Below are 22,427 nucleotides of genomic sequence, written 5' to 3'. Positions count from 1 at the left end.
ATATACAATTATATAAACACACACACACACATACATACATACATACATATATATATATATAATTATATACATTTTTGGATCTCTAGTTAGTAAAGGAAAAGTTTACACAATACAAGGCATTCAACACTATTGTGCAAACTCTTCCTTTACTAACTAGAGATCCAAAAATGAACGACATCCTGAAAATACACAAACTCATCAAATGCAAAAAACAAGACAAATCGCTAAAGAGACTACTAACAATTGCAAAGCTTTACAAAACAACCACGAAACCAATGGTTGAAAAATGTGAATGCCCAAACTGTGGAACCTGCCCCCACCTGCTTGAAGGCTTGGATTTCCTTTACAAAGAAGGACAGAGGTTCACAATTAAAACTAGTTTCACTTGTGCCTCTGAGGACCTAATTTATGTAATAACCTGCTCGGGTTGCGGACACCGCTATATTGGACAAACGAGTATGACCTTGAGAAAGAGAACCACTCTACATAAAGAGCAAATCTGTTTCCCCACAATACAGACAAATTCCTCTCAGTGAACATATAGAAAAATGTGCAGGTAACATCAAACCAAATTTCACAGTCTTCCCTTTCTACCAGTGCAAAGACGCAATCTCTCAACTGGAACGTTTAAATAAAGAAACTTTTTTCATTGAAAAATACAAAACACGTCTTAATATGCACGCATAACCAACTTTTATCTTTTTACATATTTCAATTCACAATTAAATCACTGTACATAAATCCCCTACTAAAGAAGGTTTTTGAAACTTGTCTCTGTCTGTACACATATATAATCCCCATCCATTACCGAAAGCTGAACAGTTATTTCCATTACCCACAACAATAACAATAATAATGACAACCAATTACCTCCCTTTATTTATCTACTAGTGAAGTCATTCACTCGTGAATTTCATCACACACACGGACAAAATTTCTTCTTAAGAAAAAATATATATTCAAATCAGTAAAACATAATATCATGAATAGTGATAGTGAAACCGGTCGATATATTAAAAATTATATTAAAACTATGTAAGTGTGCGTATTTTCCTTTTTTAATAATCGAAATTCCTCTTTTCTGTTACTATTACTACTATATATATATATATATATATATATCAATTTGTTAAAAAGGATAACAAACACTGAGGCAAGACATCTCAAGTCATCTATGTTATTATAATTATTAAAAATTATTAAGCAATTATATCATCATCATCATTGTTTAACGTCTGCTTTCCATGCTGGCATGGGCTGGACGGTTTGATTAAGAGCCAAAAACAGACCGGAACCTGGTGCAGCTTTCTGTCTTACCATTTCCTGTCAAACCTTCTAACCAACGCCAACATGGAAAACAGACACTAGATGATGATGGTGATGATTGTTTATTTTTAGAATGACATAGTAGGGTAGGTGTGAGAGGCTGGATCTGGCCATTTTCAACACAAAACAGGTGGAATATATTGGCCTGACATAACCAGATTGAATGCTAAAGGGTTAATTCTATATTGGAGGCAACATTTGGTCTCCCCCCACCCTCCCCACCCGGACCCCTCCCCACCCATGGTCTGTGTCGTGACCGAAGGGGGTCTCCGATCTCCGCTATAGAATGGATCTGATCCATTATATTTCCCCTTTAAATCAGACATACTTCTCATATCTCCAGGCAATATTCCTTGTTTACTAGTAAACTGTCTTCACAAGGTCTCCTTCTATTATGACAATAGCTGGACAGTTTAAAAAATTTTTTTTCCCTTCAGAAACCTAAAAAAGAATAAATCCAATTTAATGGAGTTTAGTGACCAGCTTCACACCGTCTCTGGAGAACCACAGATTTTTTTCCCATTGTAGCCAGGAAGACAAACGCAATAAACAACAAGGTGAGAAAAACTAACCATTTCTGACGTTGTGTTGTATCATAAAACAATCTCAATCTCTCTCTTACACATAAAACAATGATATTGAGACAATTGTGAAGTGTTAGAATGAAAAGCTGTAAATGTTTTCGTGGTTTCTGGGAGATGGAATTCAATTTGTTGGTGTGCAGCTGAGGCTCTCACCTTGCTCTCCAATGAGATCTGGGAAAAGGTGTGCTAACTGGAATTCTATCAAAGCCATTAAAACAAGCAAAACAATGGGTTTTTTTTTTTTTCTGGGAGTGGTGATCAATATAAGGCCCCTAAAAATGGATAGATTTCTCATATTCTAGAAGAAACGCATATACACATAAAAGAAAGTAAACAACAACAACAACAAAAAAAAAAAACTCAACAGAATTATGCCTATATGATTCTACTGTAAAATTGGTTTTTTGTGATTTCTAGGAGATGGAATTTAATTCATGGGTTTGCAGTCAAAGCTTCCACCTTGCTCTCTGATGGGATTTGGGAAAGGTGTGCTAACTGCAATTCTATAAATAGTGTGCTGACTGGAATTATACCACCACAGCCATTAAAAACAAACAAAACAATGCTTTCTTTTCTGCGATTGCCAATCAATATAAGGCCACCCACTCACAAAAAAAAAGAAAAAAAAAAAATTCCAAAGAACTCTACAGAATCATGGCTATAGGATTCTATTGTAAAATTGGTTTTTGCCCTGATATTCTCAAGAGATGAGATATTTAAATTTTCTCATAGAAAGATATGTAGATGTGTATGTACTTAAAAACATGCATATATATATATATATTATATATATATATATATATATATATATATGTATATATATATATATATACATGTATACATATGTACATGTACATACACATATATGTGCACGTACATATTTACACAAATATACATGCATATATATATATATATGTATACATACATATGCATATATATATATATATATATATACACACATACATATGTACATACATGCATGCATACATGTTTCTACATATATACATACATATACACCTATATACGAGGTCTGATTATTAAGTATCCGGACTGTTGCCAGAGTAACGATGCTAAAGTACGCAAAGTAGAGGCGCAATGGCCTAGTGGTTAGGGCAGCGGACTTGCGGTCGGAGGATCGCGGTTTCGATTCCCAGACCGGGCGTTGTGTGTGTTTATTGAGCGAAAAAAAAACACCTAAAAGCTCCACGAGCTCCGGCAGGAGGTGGTGATCCCTGCTGTACTCTTTCACCACTCTAAAGGCAGTGCTCCAGCATGGCCGCAGTCAAATGACTGAAACAAGTACAAAAAAAAAAAAAAGGTGAAGCTGTTTGGCACAGATTAACCTTAAACTCTGCTGTACATGCACACTAAATTTTAACATTCTAGCTCACTTTCACTGTATACAGCAGAGCTTGGACGGAAGGTGTGTAGCATGTGATTGTTGTCATGGCAATACCTGCTCAGAGGCCTGTGCAAAGTTGGAGAGTAGTGTATGAGCCACACACAAGTGTACGAGTTGTTCAGACCTTATGTATGTCTGTATGCATATATATATATATATGTATATATATATATATATATGTTGAGTTTGATCTGAGAACATAATCTTTTGTGGTGAATGGCGATTTGACGTCTATATCTAGCATGTTGACTGTCCACTTTTCGTGTTCAGTCCTTAATTGGTATATATAAATATTTTAATCTTCGGATTCTTTTTTAATATGCTAGACCACTGGTCTTAATTGATAAATATCAATTTCTACCCTTAATTAATTTTATATATATATATATATATATATATATGTATGTACATATGTATGTCTGTAAATATAAATGTGTGTATGTAGAAACATGTATGTACATGTGTATGTATATGCCTATGTATGTGTGTATGTATATGTATGTATATATGTATACATGAATATATGCATGTACGTGGTCTGATCAATAAGTATCCGGACTGTTACTGTTGTAATGAATCTATAGCATGGAGAGTGAAGCCGCTTGGCAAAAAGATGACCAAAAAAATGTCAATATCGATGAATGTTCGGGGAGACACACAACCAGCAAAATTGAGAAAACATCACAGATGTGCATGGAGCTGTGAGGGAAGATCATCGAATCACCATCTGTGAGTTATCAGAGGATGTGCAGAGTAGTTACAGTTCAGTTCAGTCCATTATCACTGAAGATTTGGGTACGAGACACGTGTCTGCCAAGTTTGTGCCGAAACTGCTTTCAGCTGGCCAAAAAGATACTCAGGTTTCAGTTGCACAAAATCTCTCCTTGACTCTCTCTTTTCTATTTTACTCTTTTACTTGTTTCAGTCATTTGACTGCGGCCATGCTGGAGTACTGCCTTTAATCGAGCAAATCGACCCCGGGACTTATTCTTTTGCAAGCCCAGTACTTATTCTATTGGTCTCTTTTGCCGAACCGTTAAGTAACGGGGACATAAACACACCAGCATCGGTTGTCAAGCGATGTTGGTGGGGACAAACACAGACACACACACACACACACACATATATATATATATACGACGGGCTTCTTTCAGTTTCCATTTACCAAATCCCCTCACAGGGCTTTGGTCAGCTCTAGGTTATAGTAGAAGACACATGCCCAACGTGCCACGCAGTGGGACTGAACCCGGAACCATGTGGTCGTAAACAAGCTACTTACCACACGCATAGGCGTAGGAGTGGCTGTGTGGTAAGTAATTTTGCCAAGCTTTTGGCAAAATTTGATGCTGATTCTCAGCTCAGCTTTCTCTGTCATGGTCAATGCAATGATCACATGCTACACACCTTCCTTCCAAGCATTGCTGTAAACAGCGGAAGTGAGCTAGAACATTAAAACTTAGTGTGCATGCACAGCAGTGTTCAAGGTCAATCTGTGTCAAGCGGCTTCACTCTCTATGCAATAGATTCATTACAATAGCAACAGTCTGGATACTTATTGATCAGACCACGTACATGCATATATTCATGTATACATATGTACATACATATACATACACACATAAATAGGCATATACATACACATGTATATACATGTTTCTACATATACATACACACATATATATACATATACATACAGACATACATATGTACATACATACATTTGCACATATGTATGTACATACATATATACATCGACAGACATGTTCATATGTTTGTACATATATACATACGTCACTCACACATACATATTCATATACACACACACATATATATATATATATATATATACATAGACACATCCTCATATATACACATACATTTATAAACATATACGTACTCACATACATGCACATACATACTCATATACAGACATACATACTCATTTATACACACACATACACATACATATACATATATACAAATACACATAGACATACATACTCAGATATGCACATACATACATACATACATACATACATATATATATATATATATACACACACAATTTATTTTTATGTAGATTTTCTTTTTTGAATGTGACAAAAGTAAAAAACGAAAATAATTAAACATTGAAAACATTTCTTCTGAGTTTGGTAACAGAATCATTTCATTTTAACAATAGCTAATTATTTTCACAAATTACATTATTCTGTTGTCTGCAAAAAAAAAAAAAATCCCCAAAACCAAACCAAAAAAAAAACAACAAAAAATTAACAAAAAGCTAAAAAAAAAACAAAGATTTTCCAAACCCAACAAAACCTAGGAATGGTTCTCTTTCTTTGTCATCACTCGCATAAAAGATATTTAAAACACATGGAAATTACAACATATTCTATTTCTGTATGTTTTTTGGTTCCATTCTTCCCCAAATGGCTATCTATCCTCCTTCCTTCTCCACAACTACTACTATTACTACTACTACTACCACTACTACTACTACTACTACTACTACTACTACTAGTAGTAGTAGTAGTAGTAGTAGTAGTAGTAGTAGTAGTAGTGTAGTAGTAGTAGTAGTAGTAGTAGCAGCAGCAGTAGTATCTCTTAATGCCTCTTCTTCCAATTCTTTGACATTTGTTTAGATTTCGGAAAATAAATTACAGATGCTTACTGACATATTAAATAGAATTGGTAAGAAGAAAGAAAAAAAGAAAAAATTAAAGATTCTACCATTAAACTGTGTCTGTTGCGAACTTTAATTCTTGTTTTTGTTTTCTCATTTAAAAAAATTTTTTTCTAAATAAACTATAATATTTAGGAATTAATTATTGTGATAATAATTATTATTATTATTATTATCCATGGCAATTATCTACAAATAACACTGAAGGTTATAACATTGTCAATAAAAACAGTGTTATACTGCCCAAACAAGCTTTCAGAGATTAACAAACTAGAAAGCTTTAAATATACACAGGCGTAGGAGTGGCTGTGTGGTAAGTAGCTTGCTTACGAACCACATGGTTCCAGGTTCAGACCCACTGTGTGGCACCTTGGGCAAGTGTCTTCTACTATAGCCTTGGACTGACCAAAGCCTTGTGAGTGGATTTGGTAGACGGGAACTGAAAGAAGCCCATCGCATATATGTATATATATTTATATATATGTGTGTATATGTTTGTGTGTCTGTGTTTGTCCACCCAACATCACTTGACAACCGATGCTGGTGTGTTTATGTCCCCGTAACTTAGCGGTTCGGTGAAAAAAACCAATAGAATAAGTACTAGTCTTACAAAGAATAAGTCCTGGAGTCGATGTGCTCGACTAAAGGCATTGCTCCAGCATGGCCATAGTCAAATAACTGAAACAAGTAAAAGGGTAAAAATCCCAAATATATTGCCTTATCTGAGATAATTCTAACTTTAGTAAAGCATTTTTTAATAAATCAATAATTTGAGGGCAGCAAGGTGGCAAAGCCATTAGCACACCAGGCAAAATGTTTAGTGGTATTTCATCTGTCTTTACATTCTGAGTTCAAATTTCGCTAAGGTCAACTTTAACTTTCATCCTTTTGGGGGGGTTAATGTAATTAACTTATCCTACCCGCCTCCCTAGAACTTGCGGGCCTTGTGCCAAAATTTGAGAGCAATCATCATCATCATTGTTTAATGATGATGATGGAGGTGAAGTCAACCTTGGCAGAATTTGAACACAGAATGTTAGGTAGATGAAAAGCAGCCAAGCATTTTGCTTCGCATGTTAACAATCCTACCAGCTCACCACCTTAATAATAATAATAATAAATGCCCTAGTGCAGTACCAGGCAGTGGCTCTCATGGCTTCTGATCTTAACTGATTGGAAGTGTTATCATGTACATTGTTTTGTCTTGGTATAAAAGATGGGCTACAGCAAATATTCTGCTCAATACCACAGATTTGCTTATCAGTTGTTTGACTTTAAACAGTTGAGCATGTCCCTTAGTGGCTGACGATATGTGCATCTCCGACCATGAGCAGAAGTAGTGGGGGAGCATCATAGCCATGTGTTGAGAGAGATTCTTGGAGGTTTGGATAATTCACCTCTGGAAACACGGGTGGTTCATTCAACATCCTTAAACAACCTTTATTCAAGGGCCTTTTGAGCATTTTGAGCAGGATGGGTTACTCAACCAGAAGAAAATTCTAACTGGGTCCCACCTGCAAGGTCATGCGCTGTTTATCTTGATGCGAGATCACCATGTCGTGCACATATCGTTGTGATGCATGTGCCTGGTGTACCCTTATCAGACGGGTAGTCATGATGGGTATACTGGGTTTCGTATATTTTACCCCAGTGTCACTTTGATGGCATGCACTGCTCTCTCACTCAATAATAATAATAATAATCCTTTCAACTATAGGCACAAGGCCTGAAATTTGTAGGGAGGGGACTAGTTAATTACATTGAGCCCAGTGTTTCACTGGTACTTAATTTATCAACCCCAAAAGGGTGAAAAGTAAAGTTGGCCTTGGTGGAATTTGAACTCAGAATGTAGCAATGGGCAAAATACCTATTTCTTTACTACCCACAAGGGGCTAAACACAGAGGGGACGAACAAGGACAGACAAACGAATTAAGTCGATTATATCGATCCCAGTATGTAACTGGTACTTATTTAATCGACTCCGAAAGGATGAAAGGCAAAGTCGACCTTGGCGGAATTTGAACTCAGAACGTAGAGACTGGCGAAATACCGCTAAGCATTTCGTCCAGCATGCTAATGATTCTGTCAGCTTGCCACCTTAATAATAATAATAATGGTAATGATCACCTCAATTCTGTTGAAACCTGTATAGAGGCAGGTCTTAGAACAACTAATATTTTCAAGAAGAATCTAAAGCAATTTTTTTTTTCAGTACATCACCAAACACTCTATTTCTTTTTATAATTAGCTAACATAATTTTGGATTGAAATTGGGAAAAAAAGAAAAAAAAAAGTTTTCAAATGAAAGCTAAGAGGCAAAATGAAGTGTAAAATAATGGTTAGATAGAATTGTTTATGTTTTCAGGATGATGGAGAAAGGAAAAAAAAAATTATGTTGTAATATAAAAAAAAATAGTAGAAAAAAAGAAGAGAGAAATATTGCCTGGATAAACAATTAAATAATGATTTAAATTTATAAGGGGAAAAAAAAAACCCCTTCTGTTTTACAGTTGGATGACTTTTTCCAATTATGAGAATTTCGAGAGAAAAAGGATTAAGAAATAAACCAAACAATGGAGGGAAGGAGAGAGAGGGAGAGAGAGAGAGGGTGAGAGGGAGAGAGAAAGAGAGAGGGAGGGAGAGGGGGGAGAGAGAAACTCACCAAATTAACGAAAACTATAAGATAATGAGCACTTTTTTGTTGATTTTAATTGTGTGATTGATGCAAGGAAAAAGAAATGAGGTAGAAAGAGGAAGAATTGAAGAAGAAAATTGCAAAGAAGTTGGGAAAACATTGTATGCTGATTAAGACATGGAATATGATGAGGCTATCACTAACACATCAACGAGATAATTAGTTAGGGCCCTCGATAACGAGGGTGCATCTATCATAAAGAGAGGAAGCAGGCATTGTGTGTGTGTGTGGTGTGTGTGTGTGTGTATCTAGACATGTTCCTTTCTTCCCTGTTTTTTTTCCTTCTCCTTATTCCCTTCCGTAAAAGAGTCTCAGCTCGAAACGTAAAAGACTTTCATTTTCTCCTGAGTGTGAAACTAATATACCTTCTTTGTTTTTCTCATACCTGTCTGTCTCTGCCTTTCGTGTTTTCGTAAAATTTTGAGAGTATGGCTGTGTTTGGCAGGTGCAGGAATACCTGTGTGAGAAGAAGCTTGTTTCCCAACCACATAGTTCCAAGTTCAATCCCATTGCATGACACTTTGGTCAAGTGTTTTCTACTATAGTCTCGGGCTGACCAAAGCCTTGTGAGTGGATTTGGTAGACAGAAACTGAAAGAAGTCTGTTATATATATGTAAATATATATATATATATATAAATAAAGCTTGATTACTAAATCTACAAGTCTTTTTATTCTCTCTCTGTTTATTTTCTCTTACTCCTTTCTGTTGAAGAGCATAGGCTCGAAACATAAAAGACTTTCCCACTTTCCCAAGCATCAAACTAATACACCTGCTTGCTGTTCATACACCTGTCTTTGTCTTTTGTTTTTCTGTAAATTTCAACTATATATATATATACACACACACATGTGTACATATATTTATGCGTGTGTGCATGTTTGTCCACCACACCATCACTTGACAACTGATGTTGGTGTGTTTATGTTCCCATAGCCTAGCAGTTCAGCAAAAGATAATGATACAATAAGTACCAGGCTTGTAAAGAATAAGTCCTGAGTTTGATTTCTTTGACTATATATATATATATATAAAATATTATTCGAGACAAAACCACTATTTTGCAAAACAAACAAGGAAAGACTTAATCAATACATAAAATTTTAATAAATAGTCAAAAAAACCGCCACTACAATCGTTTCTTGTCTTGATCGACAATCTTCAGGTGGACTTCCAATAAGTCAGTTTCAAATTATGAAGTGAATTTATATATATATGTATATATTATATATGTATAATATATATATATATATGTATATATAATATATGTATATATATATATATGTATATATATATATATATGTAGATATATATATGTGATATATATATATATATATGTATATATATATCTATATATATATATATATATATATATGTATATATATATATATATGTATATATATTATATGTATATAATATATATATGTATCTATATATATATATGTATATATATATATATCTATATATATATATATATATATATATATATATATAGATATATGTATAATATATGTATATATATATGTATATATATATGTATATATATGTATATATATATATATATATATATATATATATATATATGTATATATATATATAATATATATATATATATATATATATGTATATATATATGTATATATATATAATATGTTATATATATATGTATATATATATATATATATATATATATATATATATATATATATATATATATATATATATATGTACCACACAAGGTGGTGAGGTGGCAGAAGCATTAGCACGCAGAGTCGTTAGCAAGCTGAGCAAAACACTTAGCAGTATTCAGTCTGTCTTTACATTCTGAGTTCAAATTCTGCCAAGGTCAGCTTTGACTTTCATCCTTTTGGAATTGGTAAACCAGTCCACTTATGCGTGCCTTTCCTCCTTGGGACACTAAACTCTGCTTGTGAAGACCTGTTGAGGCAAGTGAAATCAAAATCAAATTCGATGACTGGCATCTGCGCTAGTGGAGTGCTAAGAGTACCATACAAGTGAGATCGTTGCCAGAGCAACAAGCTGGCCCCTGTGCTGATAGCACGTTAAGAACACCATTCGAGCATGATCGTTACCTGTGTTGCCATACCAGCACTTATGCTGGTGGCACGTGAAAAAAATATTCGAGCGAGGTCATTGCTAGTGCCACTGGACTGGCTCCTGTGCAGGTGGCACATAAAAAGTACCATTTGAGCGTGGCCGTTGCCAGTACCGCCTGACTGGCCCTCGTGCTGGTGGCACTTAAAAGCACCCACTACACTCACGGAGTGGTTGGCGTTAGGAAAGGCATCCAGCTGTAGAAACCCTGCCAGATCAGATTTGGAGTCTGGTGCAGCCATCTGGTTCGCTAGACCTCAGTCAAATCGTCCAATCCATGCTAGCATGGAAAGTGGACGTTAAACGATGATGATGATGATGATGAAGTACTAATTGAACACAGAGGTCAATGTAATTAACTCATCACCACCACTGCCACCACCACCGCCGCCGCCACCACCACCGCCGCCGCCACCACCACCGCCGCCGCCACCACCACCGCCGCCGCCGCCACCACCACCGACACTACCACCACCACCACCCCACCACCACCACCACCGCCGCCGCCACCACCACCACCACCACCGCCATTGCCATCGCCACCACCAAAATCCCCACCAGAAATTACTGGCATTGTGCCAAACTTTGCAATCAATATATTTATATAAAAATAATATCTCTTGTCTGCGATTGAACTTAATACTAATGTATAACAGCTGTTGTTATTGCTGTTATATTCATCTAAAGCTATTTGTCTTGTCTAAGGATTACTCTTTTAGCAGCCATAATACAAATGATGCTAGCTGTGTTATATATTTATAGAAAAATGATGAGATTACAAAACAATGGAAAAAAATATGGTTTAATGGAAGTTTTTATACAGCTTAAGGAAACCAACTTGCCAATAAGATTGAACAAATAACAATGATTTTTTTCGTGATGACTAGATACAACTGGTTTCAATGGTAATGAGTTAATAAAGTTGCAAAACTCGTTAGTTTTTCTATGGTTTTCTTTCTTTTATACTGCCTTTGGGAAATGCTTTTCTAAATTTAATGAAAAGAATTCTTCATTCACTGTTTTGTTCCTTCATTTGTGTAGACACAACACACTTTAGCAATCTGTGTATCGACTATTAGACAGTTTCACATTCTCATTAGATCGTTAATGCTGTAATTAAATGCCAGTGCCGCTAGACTGGCTCCTGTGCAGGTGGCACATAAAAAGTACCATTTGAGCGTGGCCGTTGCCAGTACCGCCTGACTGGCCCTTGTGCCAGTGGCACGTAAAAGCACCCACTACACTCTCGGAGTGGTTGGCGTTAGGAAGGGCATCCAGCAGTAGAAACTCTGCCAAATCAAGACTGGAGCCTGGTGCAGCCATCTGGTTCGCTGGACCTGAGTCAAATCGTCCAACCCATGCTAGCATGGAAAGCGGATGTTAAAAGCCTCCCCACGTAACATTACTGTTTTGGACCAGTCTCATGTTATTCATTTATGGTCAACACATAAGACTAGTCTTCAAAGTTGGTCTGATCTGCGGTGAATCTGCAGACTTGAAGCCCACCACCCAACAAGAACAATAACATGAATTATACAAAGTCAGAAAACAACACAGCTCCCATGACTTTCGGAAACATTTTTTCATGCTCAGAGTTGCTGAAGCATGGAATAAACTGCCTGCGTCAGTTGTTGACTGCCATGACACTGCATCCTTTAAGGCCCTCATGCTTTCCGAAATCCGCCGAAACTACACCTGATTATATATACACTTTAGGTGAGTTGTAGTGCACCTGAGCACTGTACACAATTATTATTATTATTATTATTATTATTATTATTATTATATACATACATGGCCTGGTGGAACTGGTAATTTCTTCTTGATATTGTTTCGTCCTCTGCATGCACGTATGACAGTCTTGTGTCGATGCAGATGAATCTCAGCTTCTAATTGGTTCCATAATTTGTCATGTTCTGCGCCTTTCATGTCCCGTCCAAGAAGTTGGATCTGTTGAATTCTGCAGAAAATAAAAACCAGAACACGTCAATACAAGTTTACAGATTCTGAAACACACACAATCAGTCTCTTCATGTCTTCCCAATAGCAACATATGGATGCGAGACCTGGACACTAAAGAAAGCTGACCAGAAGAGAATTAATGCATTTGAGCTTTGGTGTTGGAGAAGACTTTTACGGATTCCATGGACAGCGAGGCTCACCAATGGAGAAGTTCTTAAGCAGATCAGGCCGAAAATGTCGCTAGAAGCTAGGACCACAAAGCATAGATTGGCATATTTTGGTCATATTATGTGGAGAAAATCCCTGGAGAAGGACAGGAATTGTCGGAGCAGAGTTTCTATGGCTGGATGCTCTTCCTGTTGCCAACATTCAGCTGATTCCATGCACAGTAGCATTTCCCATGCCAGGCATTTTACCACAGACAACCTTTCTTGTATGAGGTGATGGTCATTTACAACCACCACATAATGTCAGAACAAGGATACACACAAGCACACACATATTTACATACACACACATACAAAATAGGCTTCCTTCAGTTTCCACCTGCCAAATCCACTCACAAGGCATTGGTTGGCTATGGTAGAAGACACTTGCCTAAGGTACCATGCAGAAGAACTGAAGCTCAGATCCCAAGGTCAGGAAGCAAGCTTTTTAACTACACAGTCACATACACATTACATATATATATATATCATCATCATAATTATTCAATGTTCATCGTCCATGCTGGCATGGGTTGGATGTTTGTTCCTTCATGAACCACACCTGGCTCATAATGGGCCGGTTTCCCGGTTTCCTTGTCATATAGGTTCCCCACCTGGATGGGATGCCAGTCCGTCGCAGGTGAGCTGCATGATGTAGGAGGAAAGAGTGAGAGAAAGTTGTGGCGGAAGAGTCAGCAGAAGTTTCGCCATTACCTTCTGCCGGAGCCGCGTGGAGCTTAGGTGTTTCGCTCATAAACACACACATCGCCCGGTCTGAGATTCGAACCTGCGATCCCTCGACCATGAGTCCGCTGCTCTAACCCCTAGGCCGTGTGACTCAACTATGGGTTGGATGGCTTAACAGGAACTGGCAAGCCAGAGGTATGCACCAATCTCGACTGCCTTCTTTGGCATAGTTTCTACAGCTAGATGCCCTTCCTAATGCCAACCACTTTACAAGATGGACTGGGTGCTTTTCACATGGCATTAGCACCAGCGACCTTTGTTTTGGCATAGTTGAGAGAGAGGAGAGTGAGAGAGTGAGAGAGAGAGAGGAAGAGAGAGAAAAGGAGTAGACTAAAAGTGATTATATATAAAAAAAAGGGGGGGGAGGTTCACGTTGTGATGTTGTGTTCATGCTGTTTTGCTTTCAGGAATAGTGTACCTTGGATCACATTATTCTATGTGACTATATTTCCTTCCTGTTTATTTTAATTATTTTTTTAAAGGAGTGGCTGTGCGGTAAGTAGCTTGTTTACCAGCCACATGGTTCCGGGTTTAATCCCACTGCATGGCACCTTGGGCAAGTGTCTTCTACTATAGCCTCAGGCCGACCAAAGCCTTGTGAGTGGATTTGGTAGACGGAAACTGAAAGAAGCCCGTCGTATATATGTATATATATATATATATATATGTATGTGTGTGTGTGTGTGTGTGTGTGTGTTTGTCCCCCTAGGATTGCTTGACAACCGGTGCTGGTGTGTTTATGTCCCCCGTTACTTAGCGGTTCGGCAAAAGAGACCGATAGAATAAGTACTGGGCTTACAAAAGAATAAGTCCCGGGGTCGAGCTGCTCGATTAAAGGCGGTGCTCCAGCATGGCCACAGTCAAATGACTGAAACAAGTAAAAGAGTAACAGCATTTCATGTGAGGATGGGTGGGGCAATTCAGTTACTATTTCTAGCAAATCAAGTTACCACCAAGTGACTTCTGCATTGTCTCATTAAAAATGCCTTTGTTTACTTTAGACGGGGGGGGATGAAACAACAACTTTGCAGAGTTTAAAAGATAATTTCACGAAGAACACTCGGGGGAGGAGGAAGAGGAGGAGGAGGGGGATGAGAGGAGGGGGGCAAAACCATATTTTGTTTAGTCATATTTACAGAGATTTTTGGAAGATATTCCGGAACTACTCAGATATTTCCCAGATGTTCAAAGGATGTGAGGCCACCCGGCTGGAATAAGCTGTCACTTTGAATTTCCAAGATACATAAATTTTGCTCTTGTTTTACACACACACACACACACACACAGGTGCATACATGCGTGCACACAAGCACACACACGCACATATATGTGCATGCATGTGTGTGTATATGTATGCATGTATAAACACACACACACATACACACACACACACTATCTATATTTATGTATACAAATGTGTGTGTGTGTATGTGTACACATACACACACACACATATACATACATATGAAATGTAAATTCATTACACACACAAGTGCATACAAGCATGCACACACATGCACATATATGTGTGTGTATATGTATGCATGTATAAATACACACACACACTATCTATATTTGTGTATACAAATGTGTGTGTGTGTGTGTGTGTGTGTGTATGTGTACACATACACACACACATACATACATATGAAATGTAAGTTCATTACATACACACACATACACACTCACACACACACACACACTTAGACCAAAATATAAAAAAATGAACCAAACACGATTTTTTAAAATGTGTTACATTAAAATATATTTAAATATATCAAAATATATTAAAGTATATTAACATATATCAGAATATAAGTTCTGCAACTTAAAAAGGTTATTTAGTCCAGACTCCCCAATGCTTTCTCCTCCAAATTCTTAATATTCTTTTTAGGAGAAACAAAACAAGTTTTACAAAGTTATAAGCCATGTTTTTCAAATTTCCATCTCTTATTTTTAAGGACTGATATTTCCTTCAAGACAGAAAGAAGGGGAACACTGTACCCCTTTCAGTCATGAGTGACCATGGGATTGCACCTAGAAAGTTCCCCTCCTAGGCACAAGTCCTGGGGCAAGGTTGTTTATGGAAAAACCATAGGCGTAGGAATGGCTGTGTGGTAAGTAGCTTGCTTACCAACCACATGGTTCCGGGTTCAGTCCCACTGCATGGCACCTTGGGCAAGTGTCTTCTACTATAGCCTCACAGTAGCTGTGTGGTAAGTAGATTGCTTACCAACCACATGGTTCCGGGTTCAGTCCCACTGCATGGCAGTTGTTTCAAGGATGTTTCAAGGGGTCATTAATTGTTTTGGGTTTTTGAAGTCTTTCACTATCAGACACCTTCACCCAGGCAACTCAGTCGGCAGGGTGGGGTGGGGGTGGGGAGTTGATCAAGCTCAGCCTGTGTCCAGTTAGCGCTACCTCCTCAGGAAGCCCTGTCACTTTTGTACGCCACCAGACCCGAAAACCTCCTGGAAGCAATCTTTGCTGCCTTCAAAAAATTTATTCAAAAAACCAAGCTATCAGTGTGGTTAAGAAACCTGCTTTGAAATTGCTTGGTTTTGGGTTCAATCCCATTGTGGCACTTGGAGCAAGAGTCTTATTCTATGGCTCTGGGATAACCAGTGCCTTGTGAATGAATACTGGCCTCAAATTTTGGCACAAGGCCAGCAAGTTTGGAGGAGGGGGTAAGTTGATTACATTGACCCCAGTGCTCAACCGGTACTTATTTTATCAACCCTGAAGGGATGAAAGGCAAAGTTAATCTTGGTAGAATTTGAACACAGAACATAAAAATGAATGAAATGTCGCTAAGCATTTTGCTTGGTATACTCGTGATTCTGCCAGCTCACTGCCCTCTTGTGAATGAATATTGGGGACAAAAACTGTGTGGAAGCCTGTCATATATATGTGTATATATGTGTGTGTATGTATGTGTGTCTTTGTATTTGACCCTCTCACTTCTGGTGTTGGTTTGTAGACATCCCTGCAACATAGCAGTTTGGGAAAAGTGGCTGAAAGATTAAGTACTAAACTTAGGCCAAAAAAAACAAAAAAAAAACAAAATTAAAGAAGTCGATTTCTTTGACTAAAACTCTTCAAAGTGTTGCACCAGCATGGCCACAGTCTAATTACTGAAACAACTAAAAGATGAAAGAAAGATAAAAGATGAAATGTACTTTTAGCTTTCTCTCAACTGGAAGTCTACAAGAAAAGATTCTTTGAATGTTTAAATCAGAAGCTGTTTTTTCTTGTTCCAACCACAAAGAAACGGACATGTTTATTTCTGCATTTATTTTGCGGCTGTTGTTGGAGACAAGCCAGGCAAAGAATAGTGGAAATTATGATATCTCACTTAAGATGTATTAATACCAAATGAATTATTACAAATAAAATGAATTAATGTTCATTTGATAAGATAAATTTTAAACCAAGTTTTGTTGATGTCTATAAAACTAATGCTTTACAAAGATTTTTACTTCATAATTCAATGTAAAACAGCTAAAACAGCAAAACAAAAACTTGTAGAGCAGTTTTATCTATTTGATAAAACTGCACTACAAATTTTTCTTTAATAATAATAATGATGATAATAATAATAATAATAATAATAATAATAATAATAAATATGTGCATCTCTGATCACGAGCAGAAGAAGTGGGGGAGCATCATAGCCATGTGTTGAGAGGGATTCTTGGGGTTGAATAATTCACACTCTGGAAAATGGGTGGTTCTTTCAACATCCTTAAACAACCCTTATTCGGGGACCTTTGAGTGGGATGGGCTACTCAACCTGAAGAAAATTCTAACTGGGCACCTGCAAGGTCATGTGCTGTTTATCTTGATATGAGATCACCATGTCGCGCACATATGGTTGTGATGCATGTGCTGGTGTACCCTTATCAGACGGGTGGTCATGATGGGTATATTGGGCTTCATATATTTTACCCCAGTGTCACTTGATGGATGAACTGCTCTCTCACTCAATAATAATAATAATAATAATAATAATAATAATAATAATGATGACAACAGTAATAATGATAACAATAATAATAATATTTCGTTTTTGGATTTGGTTTGCAAGATTCTTTATATGAGTTTGTGTGTTGAAGCATATTCTGTTGTGTCTGGGGAGAGTCATTCTCTTTTAGTGCCTTATTATTTAACACACTCACCGGTAAAAGACTTTCAAGACTATTGAAAAGGTTGCAAGATGCAACGAAAATTTTAGAAAATAAAAAATAAGAAATAAGTGGAAATTTTACCGTTGAGAGTGTTAAATAATAAGGCACTAAAAGAGAATGACTCTCCCCAGACACAACAGAATAATAATAATAATAATAATAATAATAATAATAATGGTTTCGATTTTTTTCCACAGGGGCAGCTATTTCAGGAGAGGGGATTAGTCGAGTACATCAACCCCAGTTTTTCACTGGTACTTAATTTATCGATCCCGAAAGGACGAACAGCAAAGTTGACCTCGGCAGAATTTGAACTCAGAACACAGCAGTAGATGAAATACTACTAAGCATTTCACCTGATGTTCTAACGATTCTGTCAGCAATAGTCATAATAATAATTAATAATAATAATAATAATAATAATAATAATAATAATAATAATGATAATAATAATAATAATAATAATAATAATAATAAATGCCCTGATGCAGTACAGGCAGTGGCTCTCATGGCTTCTGATCTTAACTGATTGGAAGTGTTATCATGTACATGTTTTGGTCTTGGTATAAAAGATGGTGTTACAGCAAATGTTCTGCTCAATACCACAGATTTGCTTGTCAGTTGTTTGACCTTAACCAGTTGAGCATGTCCCTTAGTGGCTGACGATATGTGCATCTCTGATCACGAGCAGAAGTAGTGGGGGAGCATCATAGCCATGTGTTGAGAAGGATTCTTTGGGGTTTGAATAATTCACCTCTGGAAACATGGGTGTTTCATTCAACGTCCTTAAACAACCCTTATTCAGGGACCTTTTGAGCGGGATGGGTTACTCGATCTGAAGAAAATTCTAACTGGGCTCCATCTGCAAGGTCATGTGCTGTTTATCTTGATATATAGTCACCATGTCGTGCACATATGGTTGTGATGCATGTGCCTGGTGTACCCTTATCAGACGGGTAGTCATAATGGGTATACTGGGCTTCGTATATTTTACCCCAGTGTCACTTCGATGGCATGCTCTGCTCGCTCACTCAATAATAATAATAATAATAATAATGATCTTAACTGATTGGAAATATTATCATGTACAGGTTTTTTCTTCATGTAAAAGATGGGCTGCAGCAAATATTCTGCTCAATACCACAGATTTGTTTGTCAGTTGCTTGACCTTAACCAGTTGAGCATGTCCCTTAGTGGCTGACGATATGTGCATCTCTGATCATGAGCAGAAGTAGTTGGGGAGCATCATAACCATGTTTTGAGAGGAATTCTTTGGGGTTTGAATAATTCACCTCTGGAAACATGGGTGTTTCGTTCAACATCCTTAAACAATTCTTATTCAGGGATCTTTCGAGTAAGATGGGCTACTTGACCTGAAGAAAATTCTAACTGGGTCCCACTTGGAAGATCATGTGCTGTTTATTTTGATATGAGATCATCATGTCGCACACATGTGGTTGAGATGCATGTGCCTCGTGTACCCTTATCAGATGGTTAGTCATAATGGGTATATAGGGATTCATATATTTGTACCCTAATGTCACTTTGATGGCATATGCTGCTCTCTCACTCAATAATGATGATGATAATAATAATATAATAATAATAATAATAATATATATGATGAAATTATTGTATACAGTGCTCAGGTGCACCACAACTTGTCACCACCAAGCATTTTGCCCAACACACTAATAATTGCCAGCTCACCACCTTAATAATAATGATTGTTATTTTTATCATTTTAAGAAATCATTATTATTAACATTATTATTATTATTATTATTATTATTATTATTATTATTTAAGAAAAAAGTTGTGTTGACGTGTAAAAGCCTTCTACAAGTCAACACGACTTTTTCTTGTGCTCTGAATTTTTCCATCGTCTAGGCTTAAAAAAAGGCCCTCAATGTTGGTTTCCTTGTCCTGTTTTTATTCTTTATGTGTACTGTATTTTTTTTGTATTTGTATTTGTATTTTTATTTGTATTGCTTTTACGTCCTGTTCTTGTCACATTTTTTTCTTTCCTTGTTTTTACCCCTCTGCAAAGGAATTTTATTTAATTCTTTTGCAGGAAAGACTGGTTCGACGGGTCATGTTCTGTCCTTACCTTCGAAACACGCATGGAGTCGAACCAGGGGCAGCTGATGAAGGGGAATATTCCTTGTATTGTTTGTCTTGTACTCTGTTTTTTCGTTCTTAAAAAAAGTCCGTTTCCATGTTTGTTTTTATGTTTTTGTTTCTCGTTGAGTTCTATGTCTATTTGTGGTGTCCTGTACTCATATATATATATATATATATATATATATATATATATATATATGCATATATATATATGCATGTACATATATATGCATGTATATATACATGTAGATGTAGGTACGTACATATATGTATGTATGTATGCATATATTTTATTTATTAAATTATTGTATGACTGAGCGCCCTCGCGTCGTTTCGTTTCTTTTCTTTTCTCCAAGTAAGTTTTTATATATATATATATATATATATATATATATATATATATATGCATACACAATTATAATCAGAGCAGATCTTGATGTATTCCCTGGTAGTATGTGTGTATTCATGTTTATATATATATATACACAAATGCACTCATACACACCCCATGTGTATATACACACAAACACGTACATAGCAAGACGGACCAGAATAACTCAAGTGATGAACATGTTCACTATTGTTAATTTTATGATGATGATGATAGTGGTGGTAGTGTTAGTGCTGGTGGTGATGATGATGACAATGGTGATGATGATGATGGTGATGGTGATGATGATGATGATGGTGATGACGATGATGATGGTAGTGGTAATGATGGTTCTGGCAGTGGAAATGATGGTGGTGATGGAGATGACGACGACGGTAGTGGTAATGATGGTTCTGGTGGCGGGGATGATGGTGATGATGGAGATGATGATGATGATGGTGATGATGATAGTGATGATGATGACAATGATAATGACACTGATGATGCTGTTGCTATTGTTGTTGTTGTTGGTGGTGATGCTGGACCCTGTAGAAACCCCAGTGCTTCTGGTAATGATGGTTCTGGTGGCGGGGAATGATGCTGGTGATGGAGATGATGATGATGATGATGACAATGATAACGACACAGATGATGCTGTTGCTATTGCTGCTGTTGTTGTTGTTGGTGGTGATGCTGGACCCTGTAGAAACCCCAGTGCTTCTATATTTATCGCTTAATATTGATATAGGGAGCCTATTTTCTTAAGCAGATCATGTTCACACTGCGAATATTGCACCCTGCTTGTATGTAAACAGCTCGACACAGACCCACACTCTCTCACACAGCCGCCTCATAATTAGACATACATCTCCGCGTATATTTGTGAAATGTATGTGTACATGTAACCGAGATAAGGAAAATATTTGTTTAATATGCCAAGTGAAGTTTGGAACATCCAGTTTACACATTGCCGAGTAAGAGGGAGGGAGGGAGGGAGGGATGGCGGGAGGGAAGGGGAAGTAGCGACGCTAGTGGCGTCGGCGTCGTCATTGTTGTTGGCGATGGTGATGGTGGTGGGGGGGAAGGGAGAAACCCCAGAGTACATGTGGTGGATGCATGTAACTGTGTTTAATGAGAAGATATGAAATGTACAGGGTAACCCCCCCCCCCCCGGTAAAATAAAATCCCTAAAAATGAAAAAGAAATAATAAAAACCTGGGTAGGGGTTTGGGTAAAAAAAAAAAAACGAGGGTTCTGTACTGAGCAGCCCCCTTTTAGTGGGGTGGGGGGTTTAAGGTTTTTATAGTTTGTACCTGGTTAAATCCTGAAGTCTGTTGATGATAGAGTAATAATTTCTGGTCTGACAATGACCATCACCACTGCACTGACAACAGCAATGTAACTGCCGTAATAACAAAAAAAAAAAAAAAAAAAAAAAGAAATCATAATCTTCCTGGTAACATAGGAAAACAAAGGGGTGGAGGAGAAAACATCCGCAGAGCCCAGAGAGAGAACATAGTCCCCCCCCATCTCCTGTCTCTTACACTCTCTACAAACATAAAACACACACATACATATAAACATACAGTACACACACACACACACACACAACTTTCTAATTTGTCCATTTACTGTTGTTTCGTGAGCAACCGAGTAAAAAAGAAAAACAAAATAATTCCGTTACTTTGTGTATGTGTATGTATATTTGTGTACGTGTATGTATATTTGTGTGTCTACATAAATGCATGTGTTTTCTTGATAAAATATTTCTCTTCTATTAATTTCTTTCCTATGTTTGCATATGTTAGTTTTAATTCAATAACACTGAATAAATAATATAATAATAATAATGATAATAATAATAATAATAATAATAATAGTAATAATAATAATAGGTGCAGGAGTGGCTGTGTGGTAAGTAGCTTGTTTACCAACCACATAGCTCCGGGTTCAGTCCCACTGCGTGGCACCTTGGGCAACTGTCTTCTACTATAGCCTTGGGCTGACCAAAGCCTTGAGTGGATT

The 22,427-nt window shown here is 37.0% G+C and overlaps 1 protein-coding gene across 1 annotated transcript in view; it reads right to left on the bottom strand.

Moving 5' to 3' along the window:
• LOC115224086 (Golgi-associated PDZ and coiled-coil motif-containing protein-like) overlaps nt 1-22,427 on the bottom strand; it is a 402,254-nt gene that overhangs the window by 38,958 nt on the left and 340,869 nt on the right. Inside the window, exon 4 of the mRNA XM_036513087.1 lies at nt 12,601-12,766. Coding sequence (XP_036368980.1) covers nt 12,601-12,766 — 166 coding nt within the window. The remainder of the gene's footprint in view (nt 1-12,600; nt 12,767-22,427) is intronic.

Source organism: Octopus sinensis, linkage group LG24, assembly GCF_006345805.1.
Source record: "Octopus sinensis linkage group LG24, ASM634580v1, whole genome shotgun sequence".
Taxonomy (NCBI): Eukaryota; Metazoa; Mollusca; class Cephalopoda; order Octopoda; family Octopodidae; genus Octopus; species Octopus sinensis.
Note: the sequence above shows the minus strand (reverse complement) of the source record. Positions and strands in the feature narration are given on the sequence as shown.